Source organism: Hevea brasiliensis, chromosome 1 (assembly GCF_030052815.1).
Source record: "Hevea brasiliensis isolate MT/VB/25A 57/8 chromosome 1, ASM3005281v1, whole genome shotgun sequence".
NCBI lineage: Eukaryota > Viridiplantae > Streptophyta > Magnoliopsida > Malpighiales > Euphorbiaceae > Hevea > Hevea brasiliensis.
The window spans coordinates 73,144,907-73,172,461 of NC_079493.1; the positions used below are offsets into that span (position 1 = coordinate 73,144,907).

At 32.5% G+C, this 27,555-nt stretch overlaps 1 protein-coding gene across 6 annotated transcripts; it reads right to left on the bottom strand.

Moving 5' to 3' along the window:
• Positions 1 to 1,209: 1,209 nt before the first annotated feature.
• LOC110670475 (bZIP transcription factor 12) lies at positions 1,210 to 24,571 on the bottom strand. 6 transcript variants are annotated; one of them, XR_009148252.1, is made up of 6 exons: positions 23,750 to 24,571; positions 22,245 to 22,316; positions 12,292 to 12,365; positions 8,958 to 8,987; positions 1,821 to 2,065; positions 1,293 to 1,526 (listed from the first exon to the last, which is right to left on the bottom strand). XR_009148252.1 is itself a non-coding variant. In XM_021832541.2 (4 exons), exons 1-4 carry the CDS (start codon positions 24,464 to 24,466, stop codon positions 1,446 to 1,448), a joined length of 900 nt encoding a protein of 299 aa, XP_021688233.2. In that variant the 5' UTR covers positions 24,467 to 24,568; the 3' UTR covers positions 1,210 to 1,445. The 6 variants fall into 6 exon arrangements, 2 of the variants coding, with proteins under 2 accessions (XP_021688233.2, XP_021688245.2); XR_002497906.2 differs by lacking the exon at positions 12,292 to 12,365 and having other exon boundaries at positions 23,750 to 24,570; XR_002497909.2 differs by lacking the exon at positions 1,821 to 2,065 and having other exon boundaries at positions 1,360 to 1,526; positions 23,750 to 24,570.
• Between the last annotated feature and the right edge of the window lie 2,984 nt (positions 24,572 to 27,555).

Sequence of the window (27,555 nt, forward strand, 5' to 3'; positions counted from 1 at the left end):
AATTATTTTTACAAAAAAAAGTACAAAATACTTGATAAAGAACTAAATAAATTGAAGATAATAAAAAAATTAAAAAGAAAATATTAACCTTCTTTTTTATTATTTTTATTTTTATTTTTATTTTTTAAGTTAAAGGTAAGATTAAACGAATTATTCAGACCTTCCTTTTGTCATAATGATCCTGACATGGCACAGTGTATTATCTATCATTATATGCAAAAATCCATCATATTTTGAAAAGGCGTTAGCGGATAAAATGACGCAAATTTTTGACTTAAATTTTTATAATTATATCTATTTTCTTAATTTAAAATTTTAGATAAGCTTCAGGCCATCACCTCAGTTTTAGGGGAGGTCTGACTTTTTGACCGTCAATCCTCCCCATCTTTATCTCTTTCTTTTTTTTAGTTTTTTAGCATGTATTTTTATTATAGTGCTGTTGTAGTCTTCAGATTCAGAGTTTCGTTCCCTTCTTGGATGGGATTTGTTATTCTGTTTCTTTGTTTTGTATGTGAGTACATATTGTGTCAAGGATTTCCTTGCTTAAATGGCATCTCAAAGTAACTGTTTTAGTTGATCTTGGGCATCGATGTTCTTGTGGGCTACATGAGATTTAGTGACCTGAGCTCTGTCATCCCTCTCCTGATTTTCTACCGGCATATGCACAGATTCTAGCTTTCTTTCAATTGTAGCTTGCTTGGCTTTCTTCTCGTGAAGGAGACATCTTTCCTGAGAAAGCTTTGCTTTTTTGATAGAGTTCTTTGACGGTCTTATCATGTACACCAAGTTTCTCCCGGTGTTGCCCGTCAAAGATTTGATGCGTCGTCTATAACGTCAGTAAATTTCAGGTGTGCCCGGTCAAAGTCTTCCCCTAGATCCTTTGCCCAATTGTAATAGGTTTCTTAGTCATGCTCGATGACTGAAATTGTAGTGGGGATCATTATATGTATAGACTTATATCTTAACTTTATTTTTACCAATGACGTCTTCTTTTTTGATAAAAAAAAAATAAATATTACAAATTTATTTTATGATTAAAACTAAAGAAGTTGGAAGTGATTATGTCATAACTTATTAAAATAATAATAATAATAATAATAATAATAATAATAATAATAATAATAATAACTTGAATACTAAAAAATGTCTTATAATTTAAAAAATAATATTAAGCTTTCATGACTCCAATTTTCTACTATGAAACTTCAATTAACTTTTAAACATATAAAAAATTCTTTCAAATCCTATATTATTTTTTGAATTGTTCATATAAACACGTAAATAATAGAAAGAATACTAATAACACAGAAACTTTACCATTGAAGCCCAAATTACTGGAGGATAATTGGACGTTTCCGCTTCTTTTAACTTGGATCCCTCAATATATTCTATAGATAAATTGAAAACCAAGAAAACAATTAACAACCACTATATTGGAACCATATCTACCACTGCACAGAATTTACCCTACGAAGAACATGTGGTGGCCTTCGCTTCTCAACGACAGGAATGAGGTTCTCCATAAGCTGCAATTTTACAAACGAAAAGAATTAGATCCGCAAATAATATACAAAATTCTAAAAATCATAAATGGAGTTAAATTAGCAATGAACTACTGATTTAAAGTACCGTTTCTTTTAAAGTAAAAAACCAACATGGCTCTGTTAAATTTCATGTACACAGAGATCAGACCTGGATTGGACACACAGAAACCTATCTAATGTCGTCCTCATTTCAAAACAATCATAAAAACCAAAGTTGCATGGAAATCCTGTTAAAACAAACCAAATTCAGTTCAGATGCACGACCAAGAATGATACCTAAGCTTTTGGAGGAGATGGCTGAAATGTACAAGAGTCGCAATCGAGTCACATCAACGATCAATCCCACACAGCATGACCCCATTGTTTGTTACTCTAAATTACAAACGCCACATTCCCACATCAGAACACCAAATCTTACACAGCATGATCCCACCGTTTCTTAATCTAAATTTTGTTCATCATATACATCAGATATGCGTTCCTTTGGATTTGCACTTAGTCACATCAGTAGGGTGACTGATCTGCATGTAGAACAAAACTAGTCAATATTAATATTGGCCCTCTGTAAATAGTACAATCTAGCTCACATTTCATAGCCCAACAGCAGCTAATTCCTACTAAGCTGATCCAGTGTAAAAGAATTTGGGAAAATTCCATCACTTTCATGACAAACACCATGACTTTATATTTCATAAAATGACAATTGATGGGTTGTTATTATTTGAAACAAGAGAAGATTAAAAAAGAAGTTGCAAGGAATTAGTTCAAACTGAGGTTCTAATGCTTAAATCCTTCTAAAATTCCCAACCCTAAGCTAAACTAACCCTACCTTGATCGCTCGTCCTTCTGCTAAAGTTGAAATTTAGAAAGCATACACTTTTTAGATTCACTCGACTTCAAACCGTTGGACTCCACGGTGTTCATAACTCTTTAACTGCAACATAGATTTCATCTACCGAGGGATATCCTCTAGGATATGCTTTGTCAACTCACTCACAACCAAAGCCAATCCTTGGTGGAGTCCAACTGTGAAAGTGAAATCTTCATACATATCCTTTGACACTGCAATGCATCCAATAGATATTCCTTTTTGCTCCAAAACCCACCATAGGCCACATCTCAGACAGTCACAAGCTCTAGATCAATAAAAACCATTTCTAGTTCTTTTCTGTTCTCCTAGTGCTTCTCTATCAATCCTCTTAATTAGAGAAATTGCTTCCATAGTCTATGTTATGGACCAACGCAAGGAGGTGGGCTCAGCAAGAGTTCAAACAAGCCCAGGAGGACTCAAGGCGTATTTTCAAAGAAGCATAGACAGGCAGAATCTAACAAAAAGCTGAAGGAATATGGATTGAGGAATCAAGTTGGTAGGAGAAAATCGAGAAAAGCAGGCCACCTGTGGATTTTTCTGGTAACAAACCACAGCAGGTGCACTAAAGATGATATAAAAAGGAACCAAAAAGAAAGAGAGAGACGCGAGGAATTTCAACCAATGGATTATTGTTGGGGCAGGAGTCATCATTCATGCGGTAATTCTGTTTCTTGGTTCATTTTATTTGTACTGAATCAGTAAGCTAATGAGTTTCAATTATTGCTTTATGTTGAAGGGGACTGAACAATTGTATTGCTGTTACTGTGAAAATTCAATAAAATTTCCCCTTTTCCATTTGTCTCTGTTTTGTTTAAGTTTTATACTTATCAATTTGGTCAACCTGCCGAATCTGCATTGAGAGTGAATGCCCAAAACTAGGATTGGATCCAGAGTAGAACTGATAGTTGATCCAACCAACCTAGAGTTACCTTCTATTGAATGTCCTCACTAATATTTAAAGCCTCACAATCTTTCACAATCAAAATCAAAGGCCTCAAAGAATAAGAGCACAAGAGAGGGGAGAACAAAAGAGAGAGAGAAGGGGGAAAAAAATTATGTAAAGGCAAAAGCAAACTAAAATATTGGCAAGTAATTAAGGAACCCCATAATGACTTGGAGCAACTAAAACAGGCATACACTTGAAAGGCAAAGGCTTTTGCCATTTCTAAATACCTTAAAAAACAAACTACCTAAAAGCCTATTTAGTTAAACTGAAAAGAAGCTGAAGATCTAAATGGAATTCTCTATTCCAACCCTTGGTGTTCAACAAAGAGGAATCCATTAAGATCTCCTTGAATGTTTTGGCTCACAAAGCCTCTTAGAATGGATCATTTAATTGTTTTAGATGAGATTACTAATATCTTTTAACATAAGATTACTACCACTTTGGACAAATAATGGCAAAAATATACAATTTTGCAATAGAATGAACGCCTTGAATTGAATTTTTTTTTTTAACCAAAATTAGCACAAATAACAAATACGCCACTATAGTAATGCACAAATACCAAATAAGCCACTATAATATATGTATATGACCAATTTAGCCCCTTCTTGACTATTGCATGCAAGAAGATGATTAAAAGATTATATTCATGCAATTAATTCCAAAATGGCCAATCAAGTTGGCACGTGTCAAAATTCTACAATAATGCATATCATAACAAGCTATTTCAAAATACTTCTCTCTCTCTCCCTCTCTCGCCCCTTCTATCTAATCCAACACCTAAAGCAAACAATAAGACAAAAATGAAAAGATATTGTAACAAACAAAAGGTCCAAAAACCCAAGATGTGAGGGTGTGTTTTACTTGATATAATAAAAGTAACAAGCTGCTTTTAATTTTTGCAAGGATAGTGTATGATATAAAGTTCAATTTTTTATATATTTCTTTTTTATGCATTTAGTATCAGTGAAATGTGGGGTAACAAAGTGTAAATTGGCTTTCATAACTTCATTTTCTATTCTCTTTAGTCAATTTTATATTCTACTCAGTACCCATATTGACTTTAGCATCGGAGAAGTTCCCCAAGCCAACCCACCCAATGTTCTCTCTTGTCTTACAGGTTCACACCCACAAGAAAAATCCACGAACAGCATCAGTGGTGCCATCTGTAGGAAACACGACACAAGAAGTTGTCTATTTTTCATTTTTCATATTAATCAAATAAGTGGACAGCTTGTACTTTGCGACCCAACTAGAAAATTCATTCTCTGGCCTGAATAATTTCTCATAAGAGTTATGAGGTAATTAAATTCAAATATTTGTATTCTATATGCATTTTTAACCTTTCGTATTAATCTCCCTCCACTAGCTTTGGCCCAAACGAGATTTAAAAAAATTAATTTTAGCCGAGTTCAATTTGGTTTTTGGTTTTATGGTTATGAATATGTATATATAACAAGAGGAAAAATTTGACTTTTAAGGAAAATCACAGAGTTGTTCTGAATTTAAACCGTAAAAGCATCCATCAACTACTATTTGTTGAAGATTAAAGCTAATAAGTAACTGCTCAAAATAGTCCTATATTAGACAAGGTTCTAATAGTAGTGGTAGTGGTACACTTATGCCACCAAATTTTAATGATTCAAATAGGCCATCTTTGTTTATCTTTATTACACAAAAGTGCCACTTTTTTTTTATAATTGAAAGAGCCGGCTAATTTCCTTACTCATTTTTATAATTACGCCACCATTAGTTGGCTAGTAAAAGAAACCCTTAATTTTTATTTAGAGTTACATCTATGCCACCATATGATGGTTAACCATAATTTGGATCAGTTATGCTCGAGTATCAAGAAGTAAGGCTCATTGTTTTCATCCAACTTGATCAATGGACAAAACACTAAATATTTCAAGCTATGAAGATATTTAATTTTAATACCTAGCATGCAATACAGTGAGCTGATAAAACAATATTTACGTGTTGGTTCGACTACACGAAGATAGATTCTATGACAACATATTTAATAACTCAGCTCAGCTCAACTCAACTAAGCTTTTATCCCAAAAATTTATTGGGGTCAGCTATATGGATTCTCTTTCTCCACTATAAACGATTTTGGGTTAAGTCCTCGGAAATTTGTAATGTTTCTAGGTCATATTGTACTACTCTCCTCCAAGTCAGTTTAGGTCTACCCCTTCTTTTCTTTCTATCCTCTAACCTAATGTACTCTACTTGTCTAACTGAAACCCCCGTATATCTACGCTTCACATGACCAAACTACCTCAATCTCTTTTCTCTCAACTTATCCTCAATTGGCATCACTCCTACCTTTTCTCCAATACTCTCATTATGGACTTTATCTAGTCTAGTATGACCACTCATCCACCTTAACATTCTCATCTCCACAACTCTTATCTTAGACACATACGACTCCTTCATTGCCCAACACTCACTACCATATAATATGATCGGTCGTATGGCTATATGATAAAATTTTCCTTTCAACTTATTGAGAATCTTACAATCATATAAAACTCACCTGACACGCCTCCACTTCAACTATCCGGCTTTAATCCTATGACTAACATTCTCCTCACATCCCCCATCTACTTGAAGGATTGAGCCAAGACATTTAAAGTGATTACTTTGGGACAATACCACTCCATCCAAACTAACTCATTCCCTATCATCAGTTCAACCTTCACTAAACTTGCAATGCATGTATTCTGTCTTCGTTCTACTTAACTTAAAGCCCTTTGACTCAAGAGTACTTCTCCAAAACTCTAGCTTTCTATTGACTCCTTCTCACGTCTAATATATCAGAACTATATCATCCGCAAACATCATGCACCAAGGGATACTCTTGTGTATATGTTTCGTTAATTCATCTAGAACTAATATAAAAAACATTTGAGCCTTGAGCAACAATAGCGCATATTTATTAAAAAGCTTATAATATTCGATAAGTAAAAGTACAGCATAAAACTCAAGTTTGAAAGAACTCATAAAAAATAAGCTTGCTCTCAAACTGTCTAACAAGAGTCTAACAAGGTTGGCATACTTTGCTATTTCAACTTCTCTAATTTATTACTATAATTTTTTTTATAATATAATATATGCATGAAGCATATGCAGTGGAAGAAAATAAAATATTTTATCATAAGAGACTTTATTTGATACATGGAATAACACAAAATAACTATTTTATGTCTCAAATAATTTCTTGTTATTAAAATTACCTTCGGTATGCCACCATTTTTTCCTCTTTCGCTGCCATGGTAGTTTTTTTATTTACAAACATGCCATTATAGTCCATGCATATGTTTTTTAGATAATATCACAAGAATGCCACTGCATTCATGATTGAAAAAATGCTCTTGGTTTTGACAATGTATAAAAATGTCATATTGCAAAAATTGACCTTTTGTTCAAAAAAGAGCTTCTATGTTCTAGAAATTACAAGGAGCCATAGTTCTCCCTTTTAATTATATATGGATGCTATTGCAAGAATTAAAAAAAGGTAATTGTACATTTATAACTGGATTATATTACTTAATTTAATATTATCATCAACGATAATTAATTAGTTATGGGGATATATACACTCATTTCAGAGTTTAGTGCTCTAAATTTCTCTGTTTCAATATCTCCCTTGATCTTAAATAAAGATACAGGCTTTTAATTGAAATTAAATAAATTTATATACACATGCATGCATAAATATTTCAATACAAGTATAATGTATTACTTTCAAATATGAAGGCCTTTTATTATTAATTAAGATCAATATTTAGACATACTTGAAATATGAAATATACACTTGATATATTACATTATTTATTATTTGTAAAAGTTTGCACAAGTATTATTTTTGCAGAAAAATCTCTGAGGGCCACAATGCCCACCAAAAAGCCACCAACAGCACATGTCCGCCCATAAGGCGTCGACATAGCCATCAACGGCACACATCCGCCCACAAAGCGTCGACAAAGCCACCAACAGCATACATCCACCCATAAAGCATCGACAAAGCCACCAATAGCACACGTCTGCTTATAAAGTGTCGACAAAGCCACCAACAGCACACGTCCGCCCATGAAGGCGTCGAAAAACCATCCAAGACATAAGTCTGCTCAAAGAGGCATTGACAAGCTATTCAAGGTATAAGTCCACTACAAAAGCGTTGACAAGCCACCCAAAAGGCATAAGTCTACCCAAAGAGATGTCGACAAGCCATCTAAGGCATAAGTTTGCCATGAAGGCATCGACAAGACATTCAAGACATAAGTTCGCCATAAAAGTGTTGACAAGCCACCGAACAAGCATAAGTTCACCATAAAGGCATCAATAAACCATCCAATGCATAAGTCCACCCAAAGATGTGTTAATAGGCCATCTAAGGCATAAGTCCGCCATGAAGGCGTTCACAAACGATCCAAGGCATAAGTACACCCAAATAGGTGTTGATAAGCCATCTAAGGCACAAATCCTCCTAAAAAGGTGATGGCAAGCCTGCCAAGTGGTGTTGAAAACTTACCTAAGGCATAAGTTTGCCCAAGGGACGTAAACAAAGCCATCTAAGGCATAAATTCACCAAATGGAGTAGACAGTCCACCTAAGATACAAGTCCACCCAAATAGGCGTCGATAAGCGATCCAAGGCATAAATTCATCCAAAGAGGCTTCAATAAGCCATTTAAGGCATAAGTTCGCCATCAAGGCATTAGATAAGCCACTTAATAATGGCAAAAATCCACCATGTAAAGGAGTTAGAATGCCCTACCTTAAAGGTAATAGTCCACCACTAGTGTTTTCAAGACAATAATCAGCCACCATTAAGGTAACAATACGCCAACAAAAATATTTGAGGCGATAACTCGCCCAAAATTTTAAAGTAATGGTTTTCCTAAAAATCTCTAAAAGCTTTATGACGTTGTAAGAACTCTATCATCTAACACCTTATTAGATAGTGAACCTAAAGATTCGTACTCGAGGAGAGCTAATGATACAATACCACCCAAAAGTACTACTCCAAAATATTCGAGTCCTAATCTAATATAAATATTATCCACTAAGGATAAATATCTCACCTTATTCAGGATTATGAATCTCACTCTAATTAGACGTCCTCCAAAATAGGAATCCTATCTCAAATGCTAAATCCTATTCCAAATAGCAGTCTTTCCGATACCTATAGAAGAAGCTCAAGCTTTCACATTCAGGTAAGATTCTATTTAGTCAATTTTATATTCTACTCAATACCCATACTGACTTAAGCATTGCTAAAGCTAATCCACCCGGTATTCTCTCTTGTCTTGCAAATCCATACACGCAGGAAAAATCCACAACCAGCATCATTTCCCATTTAGATTGCTTGCCCGAAAAAGGAGAAAAGGCAAATATATACAGCTATAAAGCACCACAATTGCTAGAGTTTGCTATAACACACTCTTTAATTAACCATTTTGGACTTAATTCAATGAATATTGTTTTTTTTAAATGGATTGATTGCATGCAAGAATTTATCAAAGGAAAAATGTATATGCAAATATAATTTGTGGGCTTGTTTGGGATTTAGCATGTATAAATAAACATACCTCTTTAAATCTCTTCTTCTTTTGCTCAACCTGAAATTACAATTTAGCTTTCTCAGGCAACTTATAAATAAATGACAAAGTAAATATGGAGAGCACTGTAACTATTGTAGAAATCAACATGAAAACATTTACTAATTTGCCATTACCATCAATGCATATGCAATTATCAATATTTACGGCCCTTGCAAAACATAGTAACAATACATTAGAAACTCTATAGCGAGTGAAAGCACAAAAAGTCTTGGGCAAGGGTCGATCGGCATCTAGGAAGGCTGATGGGATATGTGGTGAGTCTATTTGTTTCTCAAAAGTTCATTGATTGGTAGTTTTGTTTGTTTTTGTTTCTTAGAGCAAGAATAGGCGAAGAAAAAAGGGACAAAGGATCAAACCTTAAGGCTCTAGTACCATGTAAAACTAGAACAAAAAAAAGAAAAACAGAGGAAAAATGTGAGAAGAAAAATAAAGGAAGAATGTGGGAAAAATTGCCTAATCTTTTGTTGATACACTAATATAGAAGATTACATAATTACAACCTAAATTTACTCTCAAGATCATAGCACACAATCACTCACATAATCACAGTAATCATAAAGCTAGCATTCTAATAGTAGTAAAATAATGGATGTGTGGCTATTGATCCTCTTCATAGGATCTTCTCTTTTTATGAGTTTGTAATATGTTCAAAAGATTACTTCACATTATGAAACCATGCCATTTTTATTGAAACCGGCTAGTTTTCCCTTTTAAGCATAAAAACATATTTATTTACCAAGTTTCCTGGACACGGAAAAATGAACAAAATGTTTCTAGAATATTTTTCCGTCAGACTCAAATAAGAGTTTTAAGTATATATTTTTAGGTGAGAAGCCTAAATTCTTTATTTATCATGAGCGATGCTAATCATTACTATTAATGGTACTATTCATCAATTACCATTTACAAGTACAAGTATTATTCTGATGCAAAAAAAGAACTCAAGAATGTCAATTTCAAAGATCCGAGAAGCTTAGCATTATGGTCCAAAAAAGTTTATAAGGAATATCATACAATACCCCCTATCCTTAAAGAGTTATATTTATATTATTCATAAACTAGTTGCTAGTAATTTTGTACAATGCAACTTCTAAGAGGGTGTTTGATTTAACTTATAAGCACCTGGCGCTTAATTTAAGCTTATAAGCACTTAAAATTTTAAACAGTTACGTGTTTAGTTAAAATGTTTATAAACAATTTATAAGTACATCTATTATTAAAATGACAAAAAAAGTACTAATTATTTTCTCAAATAATAAATTATATTAACTCAATATTTTATTATTAGAATATTATCAAAATATATTTCAATCATACTCAATTCTAAGGTAATTTTGTAATATTCAACTCTATTAGAAGATCTGACCAGATGTCTTTGGTTCTTTATTTTTTAATTCTTAATTTGAGTTTCCTTTGGAAGTCTAAATCTTGAGTTTAGGAAATTTTGTTTGCTAGTCTAAATCATTAAAGGATTTATATTAGTTTTGGAATCCATTGTCATAAAAGGTTTATGATTTATGAGTATAAATACCTATGATTGTAATGCTCAAAATTCAATTTTGTTATCTATTGAATAAAATACCAACAACTCTACAGCATTGGATTGTGTGATCCAATTCTAACCAAGTTGTAATGCATATGGACATTTGAATCTGAAGAATTAGTTCTTATTTATTGCTCATTGGTACTATTCATCAACTATTGTTCATAGGCGCTATTCGTCTCATAGGTTATTGCTCATAGTGCTGTTAGCAAGCTATCCTACATCATATTCACAGTGCCGATCTGAAAGTTGGTCTGCATCAGAAGGTGTTAATGCTACTCTTCAATCCGTTGTGTGATGCATTCTAACAGCCATAAAGGTGGAAGCAGTTGATACTACTCTTCAATCTGTTATGTGATGCACTCCAATAGCCATAGATTTCTCTCCTCTCCCTCTCACCAACTAACTCTCTTGTTGTGCATTATGGATTCAAGAATCATCGGGTGATGGCAAAGTGATAGCATTTAAAAAGGGTTTTAAATAATGCAAAAAGGTTTCGAAATTGAAAACAATATTATAGAATTGGACTAAATTGTCCAACACTCTGAATTTTGTTAATCCATTAGCAAAATGACTAAATTCAACAAGAAATCAAGGATTGAACTAAACATCATCAAAATAATATATATCTAAAAATTTATAGTGGAGAAAAGGTCAAAGATATAATTTTAATAATTTATTCTAAATAAAACATTAACAGAACTAACTTTTCAAATAATTTTTATATTAAATTTAAATAACTTTTAAACAAATTTTATATTGATATATAGGGCTGAAAGTAACCATATAACATAACTATAGTATGTATTAAGTTTCAAAACTAAAAATAAATCCCTAGCCCATACTTATATATTAAAAAGGAAAGAAAAGAAAAGAAAAGCATGTTCTCTTTCTCCAGCTCCTCTAGTTGTCACTAAGGTTTACAATGAAAAAATAAAAATACAAACAACACTATCAACAAATACGTCTACCCTTCTCTTCCTCCCTGTCTTGTTCTTCTTCTTCTTCCTCCTATGAATAGAACTGAAGGTGCATCAATTCTCCAAAAAGGGTAGGAACTCGTTCTTTTCAGTTGCATCCATCTTTGCCCAAGGACAAACAAAACCAAACAATGGGAGGAAAAAACAAAAATTTATGATTGTCAACAAATATGCACATACATCAAATTTCGTATCGCCATTTCCCTATGATTTTTGAATCTTGCTATAGATTAATCATTAAAAATCGGATTGCTCCTATCAATTTTCATTATGTAATTTTAATGTGTTACTCACCCTACGATTTTTAAAACCATGGTTTAAATTAAAGCTTCTCTTGTCATTGATTTATATAATTTATTAGTGAATTTTAATTAAATCTGAACTAAGATGTAGTAGAGAAAGTTTGTGTGAGAGGAAAGGGACAATAAGTGGGAAGAGAAAAGAATGAAAATTTATAACAATAATGCAAATCTTATTTAAAAAATTAACTTTTATTATTTATGTCAAAATTTTGAGATATTTGACCAAGCATATAAAAAGAACTATTACTGATATTTAAATTAATTTTCAGAGACTTTTAAGTAACCAATTGAAGTTTAATGAGTACATTAAGAATAAGTTCAATGACAATGAGCAAAATTAATCCCATTTGGAATTTGGTACTTACAGTGAACATACACTTTGCAATGTCATACCTATGCAAGATCACATCCTTCTTAGAGACCTAGTCTCTATGAACAAGATGTCAATCACAAAGGTTAAGAGAAAACACATATACCTTCTTAATTGGAGAGAAAAAAAAATTGTTTTGAGGCCAATCGCTTGACATTAAGAAGTATGAAGAGAAAAAGGCTGAAATAGAAAATGCAAAGGTTAATAGAGCATGCGTATAATGTAATACAGTAAATACAGCCAAAAAGCTCCAAAACATCCAGTAGAAAAGGAAAAAGTAGAGGGCAAAAAAAAGCTGGGACGTCAGAATCAGGAGCCTAAAATTGCAAATTGGCAGTTAAAAAGGGCAACAAGAAGCTTTTGATATAGCATGAAACAATGAATTCCACATCAAGAACGTTGTTGAGGGAAAAAAGAAGGCAAGCTTGTTTCTGATAAATTGACCAGAAGTCCAAAACAAATGGTTGTGCACCCAAGGTAGTTAAAAGCGTAAGGCACACTCATAGTGATGCATCATGTAATGAATACTAGTAAGGAGAATACGGTTTGTAATTGTGTGTGGAAGGAGTAAAAAGTGAGGGTGGTATGTGGTTATAGCTTTTTAAGAGAAAGTCAAAAGTAGTTATAGTGGTCAGGAGTGTATAAATAGAGTATATCTGTATTAGAATAGGCAATTCCAAGAATCAATAAACAAGAATATGTTTTTCTCATCTCTGAATATTCGCTTCTCTTCTCATCCAATCTATTTCTCTTCTCATCCAATGTATCTCTTTTCTCATCTATTTCTCTCTTTCTCTCCTTATTCCTTTGTTTCACTAAGTGTGTAGGCTGTTATGTAACAATTTTGTATCAGAGCTTTGATCTTAGTTGGGTTTGTTTCCAATATTTCTGTTGGAGTCACAACTCTAGGCAGATTCATGAGAGTGTTGCAAACTTCCAGAATTCCAGGTTTTTCTCTGCTCTTCTCTCTTTCTCTCTTCTTTCCCTCTATTCCTTCTTTTCTTCTTCCTCTCTCCCTGAAATTTCTTCCCTTTCTCACCTCAATTTCTTCTTCTTTTTTCTTTCGTTCTTGAAATTCTTGAATCAAATTCTTTCTTCTTCTGTCACTTTCTGGTTCTTTCTTCTATTCCCTTCTTTAATTTCTTATTTCCAGCATTTCAAGAAACCTGTTTCTTGAAATTCTTGAAAATTTTCCTCCTCTCCCTCATTCTTTTCTCTTGTGAGCTGCCTTACTCTGTTTTCCCCTATCAAATTCTTCTCAATTTCCCTATTTTCAATTTCTACCCTTTTAGGATTTCAAAATCAAGACCTGTTTTGTCAAATTCAAGAAACATCTGAAATAAAATTAAAAAAAAAAAAAAAAAATCTCTCTCTGCTCAATCTTTCTTCATTCTCTACAAAATATGTTCTTTCTATTTCTGTAATTTCTTCTCTATTCTTCTTGTCACAATTTTTCTTCTTCCTTTCTCTGTGATTTTCTTCCAATTCCAGTATCAATTCCTTATCCCTGCTCAGATCTGATTATCTTTTACTATTTTCCTCCTTAAATTTTCTTTCTCAAATTTTCTTGGAAGTAAAATACAATCAGAGCATCAAACCATGGGAGTACAATCTTGAGAACAAAAGGATCTTAAGGGAATGCTAGAAATTTTTGAAAGAAGAATAACAGAATGCTTAGAGGAGTTGCTATATCAAAAATGGAAAAAATTAGATAAGTTGTTAGAAGAGCAAATAGAAAGGAGGGATAAATTGTTTCAAGAGGCGCAATCCAAAAGTCAATTTCAAGATTTGGAGCTGAGATCCCAAATTCTAGGAGGTTTTACAGAAAATGGAAAGAAAACAGAAAATATTGTTGCCTTTACTAATGAAGATGCATTGGAATTGTGTCTTGCCAAGAAAGGAAAACATTACAACATCTGGAGCAGGATTTTCTTCCTCATATGTCTAGTATAAGTGAGGTTTTTGGGGAGGAGAATGATGAAGCTATAGAAAACAACAATCATGGAACTAAAGTTTATTGGGGTGATGACAAGAAATTGGAAAAGAGCAAGGAGAGTGCTGCTAAGAAGGAGATTGTCCTTCTTGATGATAAGATTATGGGGATGGAGATGTGAAGAAGTCGATTCAAAAGGAGAAGCAAAAATTTCAATTTCTTGAAGATTCCATTCAGCAGAGTTTTGAGAATAATGTTAATGGTGCAAATGATGAGAATACTCAGGGTTTTGAGAACGATAACATTACTGAAGCCTCCAGTAAAGTTCATATGAAGCAACTAGACTATTCAATGGGGAGAATAAGAGCTGAATATGAAGTGGAATTCCTTTGCTCAATGACACAAATGATGATTTTGCCTCAATTAGGAATGGAAGAAGTGTTGGAAGCTGCACAATCTAGAGTCCAAAAACCTGAAATTTTTGGGAGCAATGGGAATGGATGGAGTTTACTAATTCAAGAGAACCATGATTGTGAGTTTTACTATTGTGAGTTCCTAATGTCCATAGAGGATAAATGGGAGATATCAATAAGGCTGAAGAAGAAGAAATTAATTTTGAAGAACATTGCATCTGTAATTCTCAAACAAGATGTATTTGAAAGATGGAGAAGACAAGAAAGAAAGATTACTATGACGAAGGAAACGGATTGACATTTTGGTGCTGGTCTATTGTGCACAATCAATAATTTCAGTGTTGCACCATTCCTTATTCATTCTTGAGGACCAGAATGATTTCAAGGAGTAGGGAATGTAATGAATACTAGTAAGGAGAATAAGGTTTGTAATTGTGTGTGGAAGGGGTAGAATAGTGAGGGTGGTATGTGGTTACAACTTTTTAAGAGAAAAGTCCAAAGTAGTTATAGTGGTCAGGAGTGTATAAATAGAGTATATCTGTATTAGAATAGGCAATTCTAAGAATCAATAAACAAGAATATTTTTCTCTCATCTCTGAATATTCTCTTTTCTTCTCATCCAATCTATCTCTTTTCTGATCTATTTCTCTCTCTTTCTCTCTCTATTCCTTTGTTTCACTAAGTGTGCAGGTTGTTATGTAACACATCACCCTACCTCTTAAAGCACAAAAAATGTGCTTGCTTTATTGAAGGAAGGGCAAAATTATTAAAAAATTAAATAATGATATACCATGCAAAGAAACTACAATCCTCTATATAAAATTTAAACCGTTAAGAAATCATCAAACATTCAAAAGTTTTTAGCATTCAAATTCATAGTCATTAGATCTTTATAAATTTCCCATGAAAGTCCCCAACACTTTCATCCTCATCTCCACAATAAGATCCATTTCCATTAATATCTTCATCTATCTCAACATCTTCCAACGTTAGCCTTGAAGTTGAGGCTCTTTACACTTTGCACTTTTCTTTTGCGCTTTGTGCTTTTTCTTTACACTTTTCTTGTGCTTTGAGCTTTAAGCACAAAAAGCCCTCACTTCACTAAATGCGCTTCGCTTTGCATATGTAAAAGCGCTTTCATATTTGTTGCTGCACTTTTGTAAGCGCTTTTAACTACACTGTGCAACATAAAGACTGCTTTAAGGACGATATAAGTAAGATTCAAATGAGTTAACGAGTCCCACATGAAATGGTTTCCTTGAAAATAACAGCAATTTTTCTCATTTCTAAGCAGTTGACTGACGAAATAGTACAAGATAGCATTTAACCAGCTAAACTTTCAAAAGCAGCTTTGGATGCAAGGATAGGCAAGATCCAAAATGAAAAAAGGAAAATAGAAGGGAAAAAGAAGTCTCAACTCCATTTTGTTCAAGGTGCCACAGATGCTAAAATTTTGTTGCCTCAAGTTAGTATTCAAGAGATAGACTTTGACATACCAAATTAGATTCTTAACAGAAAAAGAATTATGCAAATAGAACTGAGCTGAAGAATACTAAAAAAGACTCTAGAAATATAGAATTACAGTCTAAATGTCATGTATCGATTATTTGGACAATTACTTAATTTATATTATTAACGTAGTATTACGTGTTTATTTCAATAAGTTAGTAGCCAGTCTAGCATATTACAATGTCTTATGTCTCAGGGGTATTCTTGTAGTTTTCAACTTTGCTAGAATGGGTTGGATGGTGTCTTTAGGATTTCTTTTTAACTCCTTGTTTGTCTAGGAGAATATTAATCCTGTTAATTTTCTATGGGAGTCCCATGACTCCCATTAGCAAAGGATTAGGACCATGATTTTAAAAAACCATTATTTATAGGAAAAATGGCCTACCATTACTGTTAAGGTCATTAAATAACAGACTTTTAAAAAAATGGGGTGCCGCAGCTGTTAAGTAGCCATAATGGCTATTACCTACTATTATTCTCAAGAGGCAACATCTTTTGGCTCTTTTATGCATTGTTATCACTTGAGGCAGTAGCTGAAGGTTTTTTTTTTTTTTTCCTCCCCCCAAAGGCAGCAACTTGAGTGTTGGTTTTCGGCAGAGGCAACATATTGGCTTTATTCTGTCAACTTTTTACACTTCCTTTCTAGCATTTTCTCTCAATTTTCTCAATTTTCACTAGTGAAAGACTTCATTTCTTTACAAATTCCTTAGCTCAATCACTTATATCATCAAATTGACAAGGTGGTTTTGAAGTGAAGGAGAGCAAATCAATACTTCCACATTCAAATTTTTGCGAAGGGTGAGTTATTTGTAATTGTTGCTGGTTTTTTGCCAATTTGCAAAGCTCCAAGGCAGCGAGGTCCAATCATAGTTACCTAATTCGCTCCTCCCCCCTACGAATCACGAACTGGATGACGTGTCCCAAAACACGGTTCTTCGGCTTTCCAAATGGCCTTGGAACGCGATCTGGATTGCTAAAATTGGTGTTCCAACTCTTGCTCTCCATTTGATTCTACCCAAAAGAGGAAGAAGCAGCAACACCCAAAACTAGAAGGAGGAGGAGGAGGAGCAGAAATCATGCCCGAAAAATTTGAGCTGTTTTGATTGAGTGTGTATTTGTTTTTTTCTTTTTCTATACTAATAGGTAGATGTACACGTGTAGTGACTTTTCCTTTTCTATGTAAGTAGGTTAGGGTAAGTATTCCTTGGGTTTGAGAGTATTTAATATATAATAAATATTTTTAATTAATATATTATTCAAAAAAGTAAAACATTTTAGAAAATATAAACACTATTAATTATTAATTATATTTTTAAATATTTAAAATTATATTATTTAATATTAAAAAATAATAGCAATAAAATGAAATTTCAATTTTGAATAATATATTTATTATGCTAAAAAATATCATATTAATTAATTATTATATTAAATTAATATATTTAATTTTTTATAAATATATTACGCTAAGTAAAACTTCGCCCAAGTAGTTTGTGCTTAACCGGTCCCAAGTCCGGATAAAGGAGGAGGGTTGCGGTAGGTGACAACCAGCGTAAAAATTTCGTCACACAGCTCATGATATGGATTCTTACGATATAAACGTTGAGGCGTCCTCTACTTACGATGCACTACATCAGAGCCCAGGTGTAGTGAGAAATATACAAGGATGTAGAGCGTTCACCGAAAGCGACACGCCATGCCGGCGCCCAGGTGTGGTGTTAAATGAACAAGAGTTCTCACATCATGGACGGGCGTGGGTAAAGAAGTTAGTCCACAAAATAGATAGTAGAACAGATAGTGGAACAGAACACAAGATAGGCATAGAGAATAATAGAAAATATCATAGAAGAAGATCAATTAGGAAGGAACAGTATAAGAGGAGAATCAGGGTTGGTACTTGGAATGTTAAATCACTTACAAGAAAATTAATGGAGCTTGTGGATATCTTGAGAAGGAGAACGGTGAATATTGCTTGCATTCAGAAGACTAAATGAGTAGGAGAGAAAAGTAAGGAAGTGGATAATTCAGGATGCAAATTGTGGTTTACTGAAAAAGAGAGGAACAAGAACGGAGTGGGCATGATCATAGACAGAACATTAAAAGATGCCATAATAGCTATAAAAAGAGTAGAAGATAAAATTATACTAGTAAAGCTAGTACTAGAAGAAAAAACAATAAATGTAGTTAGTGCTTATACCCCACAAATAGGACTAGATACTGAAAGTAAACAAAGGTTTTGAGAAAATATGGATGATCTAATGCAAAACATATCGAATAAAGAGAATGTTCTCATCGATGGAGATTTGAATGGACATGTAAGAAGTGATAAGTAAAATTATGAAAATGTTTATGGAGGTTTTGGTTTTGGTAGCCAAAATAAGGAGAGGAAAAGCATCCTGGATTTTGCCATGGCGTATGACCTAATACTAGCAAATACCTACTTTATAAAATGGGAGTCGCACTTAGTGACTTTCAAAAGTGGACAATATAGAAGCCAAACTGACTTCCTCTTAACCAGGAAGACAAATAGAGCTCTATGCAAGGATTGCAAAGTTATTCTGGGAGAGGCTTTGACAAGTCAACATCAATTAACGGTCTTGGATGTCAAGTTTGGGAACAACTCAAGTAAGGCTAAAAGAAATATTATAGCTCAAACAAAGTAGTGGGAGTTCAAAGGAGTAAAGCAAGTGAAATTCAAAAATGAACTTTTCGAGTTCGAAGCATGGAAGCTGGATGTGGAGACCAATGGTATATGAATACAGATGGCATCAAAGATTAGAGAAGTAGCTAGAAAAATACTTGGAGAGCCTAGAGGACATGGACCACCCTCAAAAGAGAGATGATGGTGGAATGAGGAAGTACAAAAGGCAATGAAGAGAAAGAGGGAATGATATAAGAAATTACCTAAGTGTGATAATAATGAGGCTTCTGAACAGTACAAGATAGTAAAGAAAGAGGCAAAAAGACAGTTAGCCAAGCAAGAACTCAGGCCTTTGAAAAGTTATATGAGAAACTTGGAACTAAAGAAGGGGAGAAAGATATTTATAGATTAGCAAGGATAAGAGAAAAGAATGTCAAAATCTCAATTAAGTTAGGTGCATTAAGGATAAAAAAGAAAGAATGTTGATAAAAGATGAGGACAATAAAGAAAGATGGAGAAATTATTTTGATGATCTCTTTAATAATAGTCAAAGTAGTAATAGTGTGAATATAGACTACAAAGCAGTAAAAAAGAATGTGAATTACACTAGAAGGATTAGATCTTTAGAAGTAAAGGAAACACTTAAGAGAATGAAAGTGAATAAAGCCTATGGACCCAATGGAATACCAATTGAAGTGTGGGAGTAGCATGGTTAACTAAATTGTTTAATGAGATTCTAAACCTAAAAAAAATACCTGATGAATGGAGGAGGAGTATTTTAGTACCTATTTTTAAAAATAAGGAAAACATACAGAGTTGCTTAAACTATTAGGGAATTGAACTCATGAGCCATACTATGAAGTTGTAAGAGAGAATTGTGAAACATCGACTGTGTCATGACACTTCTATCTCTCCCAATCAATTTGGCTTTATGCACGGTCGTTCAACTATGGAAGCGATCTTTCTCATTAGAAGCTTGATGGAGCAATATAGAGATATGAAGAAATATCTACATATGGTTTTTATCGATTTGGAGAATGCTTATGATAGTGTTCCAAAAAATGTCTTATGGAGAGTGTTAAAACAAAAGATGGTATCTATTTGGTACATACATATATTGAAAGATATGTATGAAGGAGCAACTCCTATTGTGCGCACAATAGGAGGGGACATAAGAGATTTTCCTATCTCAGTTGACACCAAGGTTCAGCTGTTAGCCCTTACCTTTTTACATTAATTCTAAATGAATTGACGAAACATATATAAGAGAGTATTCCTTGGTGCATGATGTTTGCGGATGATATAGTCCTGATAGATGAGACGCGAGAAAGAGTCAATAAAAAGCTAAAGCTTTGGAGAAGTACTCTAGAATCAAAGGGCTTCAAGTTAAGTAGAAAGAAGACAGAATATATGCATTGCAAGTTTAGTGAAGACCGAACTGGTGATAGGGAAGGAGTTAGCTTGTATGGAGTGGTATTGCCCCAAAGTAATCACTTTAAATATCTCAGCTCAATCCTTTAAGTAGATGGAGGATGTGAGGAGGATGTAAGTCAGAGGATTAAAGTCGGATGGTTGAAATGGAAACATGCCACAAGAGTTTTATGTGATCGCAAGATTCTCAATAAATTAAAAGAAAAATTTTACCGTACAGTCATACGACCGGCCATGTTATATAGCAGTGAGTGCTGGGCAATGAAGGAGCCATATATGTCTAAGATGAGAGTTACGGAGATGAGAATGTTAAGGTGGATGAGTGGCCATACTAGACTAAATAAAGTCCGTAATGAGAGTATTAGAGAAAAGATAAGCGTGGTGCTAATTGAGGATAAATTGAGAGAAGAGAAATTGAGGTGGTTTGGTCATGTGAAGCGTAGACATACGGAGGCTCCAGTTAGACAATTAGAGCACATTAGTTTAGAAGATAGAAAAAAAGAATGGGTAGACCTAAAATGACTTGGAGGAGAGTAGTACAATATGACGTAAAAGCATTACATATTTTCGAGAATTTAACCCAAAATCGTTTAGAGTGGAGAAAGAAAATCCATATAGCCGATCCCAATAAATTTTTGAGATAAAGGCTTTGTTGAATTGAGTTGAGTTCAATTTTATATTATGCTAAGTAAAATTAAAAAATAATTAAATATAAATATAATTTATCTATCACGAATTAATTGGCGTACTGCGAATTGAATTAACATACTGCGAACTGAATTGACATACCAACTAAGTCTACCCCTTGCGTATCCTATATTTAATTAAGTAGCGTATCGCGTATCACTCACCCATACTGCGACTCAAGAGTACTGCATTTCAGGTAACTATGGGCCCAATCCTAGGATCAAAGTCAAGATAATCAATAACTTTCTACACTCATTTTGGTGGTAATAAGGCTAGTTCTTTACTATTTACATAGTTATTTTAGGTTTAAATTAACTAATGCTAATGATGTCTAAGAATGATGGATTTAGTATTTTTATTTGATATATTTATACTTATTATTAATATATAGTTGTGTATCTTAGTTTTAATTACATCTTTAAATATTTATTCATTTCATGAACTTTGCAATTTTAAAAAAAAAATTGCATAGCGATAGGCCGTTACCATTAAGTTATGGCCGTTATAGGTCTATTTTTGCTACCTATGACCATGAGCTCAACTGTGACCGTGATTTGAAACCATGATTAGGACAACCTAAGTGTCCAATATTTTGAAGGTTTAGTATTACTTTGGTCTTTGAGTGTATAAAAATCTATACTCAGGCTATATGATGCACCCAAGTATGATACCTAAGGAAGTTTAGGTGTGAAGCCTAAACCCTCTTGTTTTCCTGTTAATTGTGCAATTCACAATGACCAACATTCAAACAACTCCTCAAACATTTGCCTCTCATGATATTTTGCTTCCAAATCGTAGTTTATTGGAAAACTGAGTTGTCTACCAGAGTTTCTACTTTCCTTAGCTTTCAAAATAGCCCAAACTGAATCCTAACAACCAATCCCGTAACCTATTCTACATCACTCTCTCCTTCTTCATGTGTGCTCAACTGTATCGACCATTACAATGTTTACAATTTGAATCAGCCATAATCGCTATTTCAACCGTTTCTTGATACACAATTGGAAATATCTAGCCAACGTCAGAAAACCATAACAGCTAGCTAATTCTTTGTTGTATATGTAACATTTAAAGCAAAGAGAGAACTTTTTTTTTGTCTATTCAATCTTACTATGTTTATTTTTCTAATTAATGCACCTTTCTACTATCATTTAAAGCTTCATCCAATCAATATTGCCACATGGTGTTAAGGTTAAGGCAACTATCAGTATCAGTTAATATAGCAATTTGTTAAATCAACATTGACATTGTAAAATTTCTTTTCTCTTCTCTCTTTTTTTTTTTTTTTGTTGGTGGGGGGCGGCCGGGCGTGTTGGTGTGGGTGAGGTGTTGTAATTAAATAGTATAAAAAACTTGAAGGAACAAAACAGCTCTTACTTTACTGAAGCCTTGCATTAATCACTACAAACAAGATCAAAGGACAAAACATTTTTAAAAAGAATTACCTCTTCCCTTAATAGACGTGAATTCTCCTCCTCAAGTTGTGTCACCAAGGATTCTAGCTCAACAGTGTAAGCCTGAGTATCAAGATTAAATAAATTACAACCATAAGAATCAAATACAAATAAGATGAACATCAACTCTCATAAAAACATTACAATCTTCAATTCACTATTTCTCAGTTTTTTTATGGTAAAATGACTCAATATGTTGGAATTGATGAAATTTTCACTTAATTCATGGGATATGTATCATACTAAAAAATCTCATGATTATGAAAAGATCATATATTTTGATTAGAAAAATCAATGGCTTAGGAATGATTTATGGTTTACTAATATCATGTAATATATATCTTGTATCTTCCATTATCAATATGGAATCTTATGTATTATGTAAAACAGCAAATGAATGAAATGTAAATCTTTGAGGTTTTGTCTCCGTGGATGAATGCTCTTGGTAGCCTAACCACATAAACCATTCTCCTATCTTTTCTATTATTCTAAATGTCAACATCGTGTCAAAGCCTAGGGTTTGAGTCCCAAAGCTATTTTTCTCTCTCCCAATTCTCCATGGATTAGAGCCTCGGCATTGCATCCCTTCTTTGAAATTATCTTTACTATTTTTCTTTTATTTTTCTCCTTTGTTTCTTGGAAAGAAACAGATCCAGAAGCACACAAATTCAGAATAAGTTACCCTTGTTTAAATTCCAAAACCTACCAACTCCAAAACCCAGCCACTTTCACCTTTGATTCTTCTCTGCTCTTTGACCCCAGTCACTGTCCCTTTCATTTCTTCATTGTTCTTTGACCCCAGCTTGCCCCTCTACCCTTTTAGCAAAGCAATAACATGAGAAAGAATGATGGGAAGCCAACTTTCTTTACTTCAAAAGTATCAAAAGGTTTGGGAGTCGGATTTTATGGGCATTTTAGGGATTAAGTAAACATTCAAGCCATTTGACCAGCTAATTTCTTACTGACTAATAGAAAAAGGCCCCAAATTTTAATGGAGGGGCTTTGTAGTTAACAGAAATAAACTACAGGAATATCTTAGTTCGATTTTGAAACAGTCAGGGCTTAGTAGTAACTATGACTAAACCACAGGGGAATAATAGCCATTAACCCCTTGATAAATGCTGTTTTCTTATCAGAAGTCAATTTACCCCCTTAAAATCCTATTCATAAAAATACTAGCAAGGAACACACTATCACTGTGTTCAGTTCACAGAATTTGTACACTTAAACCCAAAGCTTCAAAGTTCTAAACAAACATTTACCTGACACGCTAGCCTATGCTCCTTAAAGAGAGAATCGGGACACAGAGAAATGAATTCTTTTCAGTAACCAAGCAGAGTCAAAACTGACAACCAAAACCCCTTTTAAAATAAAAAAAATAAAAAAAAATAAAAAAAAAACTAGAGAATGAAGAATTCTGATCAACCAAACAGAATCATGAAAATTAAAATTATGAGCAAAAGAAAACAGAAAAGAAAGAAAGAAAAAAAGAAAACCTGTTTACGTTCCCTAGACCTGGCAGCAGATTCACGATTCTTGATCATTCTCCTCTGCTTCTGCTGGGTGGCCTTATCCATTGGAGGCTCCTCCACAGCCCTCCTCTTCTGCCTCCCTTTTCCTCCTTCCGCCACCATCATCATCCCATTTCCCGCCCCTTGAAATTCTCCGTTGTCATAATTATTATTATCATTGGTTATTTTGCTATTGCTATCCACACCATAAGCTCCTACAGCCGCCCCCACCTGAACCGGAACTCCAACCCCTCTAACATCCTCCTCCCTCACCGCACCGGCCTTAGTCAAAAAATCCTCCAAAGTCATCCCCTCGATTCCTCCACCACCACCACCACAATTTCCCTCCCGCCTCTGATCCCCGCCAGCCACTATCTCCTTCCAAACTTCATCAACGGACTTGCTAGCAGCCTCCTTAAGCAAAGGGAAGCCGCCGTCGCGTGAGATAGACGCGCCACTGGAGAAGGATGGCACGTGGAGATCGTTTGGTGTCAGTTGAGTAGGGTAAGAGTAGATGTTTTTCAAGAGATCGTCCATAGTCACGGAGAGCAAACGGCTCTGAGAAGAAGAGAATTGGTTTTGGTTTTGATTTTGGTTTTGGAGATCGGCGAGCGGGATGGAGAGAGAGGAACATAAAGAGGGTTGACGTGGCGGATCGGGATTCGTCGTTGACGAGGTCGCCATCACCTTCGACAACGCCATAGCCCAAATCCAGAACCTAACACTAGCGAATTTCTAGGCTCACACTAACAGGGTGGTTACTTGTTGGTTCTCCTGACAAATGAAATCTCATACTTGCATGTAGAAAATCAAAATGTCATTCATTATTTATATTTTATATATTTAATTTGATATAGTTATTATAAAAATAATTAATTAATTAATTAATTAATTTAAATTTAATAATTTAAAAATATTAATTTAATAGAAACTCCACTTATGACTTTTTATTTATTTTTATAAAATATAATAAAATTATTAGTAAAAAGTAAAAAAAAATTAAAGTCTCTTTTATTTAAAATTGATTTATCCCCAATATATATATATATATATATATTGAAAATTTTTATAAATAACTATGATAAATTTAATATATAACAATAAAAGATTAATTTTAATTTAATTGGCTAATAAAATTTTGATTAATTATAATTTGTAATTAATAAAATTTTAATAAGTAAAAAAATCCTAATAAAATTTGAATTAATCAATATCACATAAATATTGTATATTTAAGGGAGAAATAGTAAGAATTTTAACTTAAAAAGAAACCATAAATTGTAAAATCCATAAAAATATTCACTATAAGAAAAAATTAAAATTCTTGTCATCATATAATTACATTTTAATTTGAAAAGGAAAAAAATTAATTAAAAAATCATCTTTAACTCTTCTATGACCCTATTATTCGAATTTTAAAATTATTATAGTATATTGAAAATTAAAAATTTTATAATATAATTAATTGTGTATTTAATTTTTTATAATAAATTATGTATTTAGATTATATTGAAATATAAAAGCATTAAAATTAAAAATTTTATTTAAGTTTACATACTCATTAATTTTAATTTTAAAATCATCATAATATTAAAAATTTTGATACCAACTCCGATTAGACAAATAGAGTACATTAGGTTAGAGGATAGAGAGAAAAGAAGGGGTAGACCTAAACTGATTTCGATGAGAGTAGTACAACATGACATAGAAGTATTACAAATTTCTAAAGATTTAACCTAAAATTGTTTAGAGTGGAGAAAGAGAATTCATATACTTGACCCCAAATTTTTGAGATAAAAGTTTAATTGAGTTGAGTTGAGTTTATATAAAATCTATAATATATATAGAAGTGGAAAGAGAAAGAAGAATGTGATTGCCAAAATACCTATAATGATTTATTAATATAACAAAAAAATACTACTTTATTTTATTTTAATTGACTAATAAAAATTAAGTTAATCGATATATTTTAGTAAATTTTAGTTAATAAAATTCTAATAAGAAACAGGAATCCTAATAGAATTTCAAAATAGAATATCTTAAAAATAATAAAAAAAAATCCTAGACTAATAAAATCCTACTCATATACAAAAACTTAAATTAATTTTATTTTCCAATAAAAATAACTTTTTGTTATGAAAATATCACGATTCAAATCAAGTTTTTTTCTTTTTAAAAAATCAAGTTTCTTTTTTTAAAACCTATTGCATGAGAAAGTTTATTTACCACATAAATATCCTAATTATATTAGTACTCATTAGTAATTTTAATTCTACATAATTTATAAATCAATATGAATTTATCTTTATTATATTAGGTTTGGATATTTATCAAACACTTGACATATTATATAATTTAATTTAATTTAATTATATTGATTATTACTCTTTTCGCCTAATTAATAAAGAAACCTAAAATTAATAGGTTGAGAAGGACTATATTTAATAAAAATTAATAATTTCTTACCCTTTTTACATCAAATACCTTATATTTTTACGTATGCATTTTAAATAAAAAGAAATAGCTAAACATATAAATAAGAGTATATATTCCTTAAAAAAATAGATTATATGCACTTAATTACCTAAAATAATAATAATAATAATAATAATAATAATAATAATAATAATTATTATTATTATTATTATTATTATTATTATTATTATTATTATTATTATTATTATCATATTAAGCTATTTGCGTCTATGTTATTAATTAAATAATTTAAATTATGACTCACTCAAACAAAATTATATCACTAATATTTCACATGGAATATATATTTTTTGATATGTTCATTTAAAAGATAATTTTAAAATTAATTATGAATATACAACAAGGAAAAATGAGGCAATTTATTTATTCCATTTTAATATTTTTAGAATATGCATAATTAGTATATTATATATAAGGGATTGTGAATATCATCCATTGATATACAGTAACTTCTAAAATATGCGTTCTCGCTTTGTTTAAATTTAATAACTGAACATATAAAAAAAAATACAAATCCATTTTAAATAGAAATAAAATATAGTTATAGCAATTTAGTATCGTGACAATAAAGGCATAAATTTAATTAGCTATTGAAAATTAATATATTATGATAATATTATATCATATAAAAAATTTCATAGAAAGTTGCATATAAAAAAAATTAACAAGTATATAAAATTAGTATAAACAACATTGTCCAAAATGCTCTTATAATTTATATTATTTTGGATAAAGAAGTTCGTGATAGAACTTACAGTAACTCCTTCTATTGAGTCAGTAGTTCCTCTCTACTGCGATAATAATAGAGCGGTCATTCAGGCTAAGGAATTCCGGTCTCACCAGAAATCCAAACACATAGAAATGCGTTATCACATTATCAGAGAGATAGTTGAACGAGGCGATGTAGGTATGCAGAAAATAGCATCAGCCGAAAATCTAGCTGATCTATTCACAAAGCCTATGTCACAAGCTCAGTTAGACCAACATCTTTAGAAGATGGGTCTAAGATATTGTAATGAATGGCTTTAGTGCTAGCGGGAGATTATTAGTAGTATGCCTTAGAGCATATCATTTTGTATGTATCTTATATATATTTTATTAATAAAAGGCAATTCCACTTTTCTGTTTATATAATCCATTTATGTGTAATTGAAAAGGTCCATTGATATCTTATTAGAAATTCTATTCTTAAGTTGTTAAGAATATGGGTGACAGTATTTATAGCACAAAGTATCATAAATTGGTTCACAATCGAGGATACTTTTACAAATGACATGACTTATCCATAAAGGTTA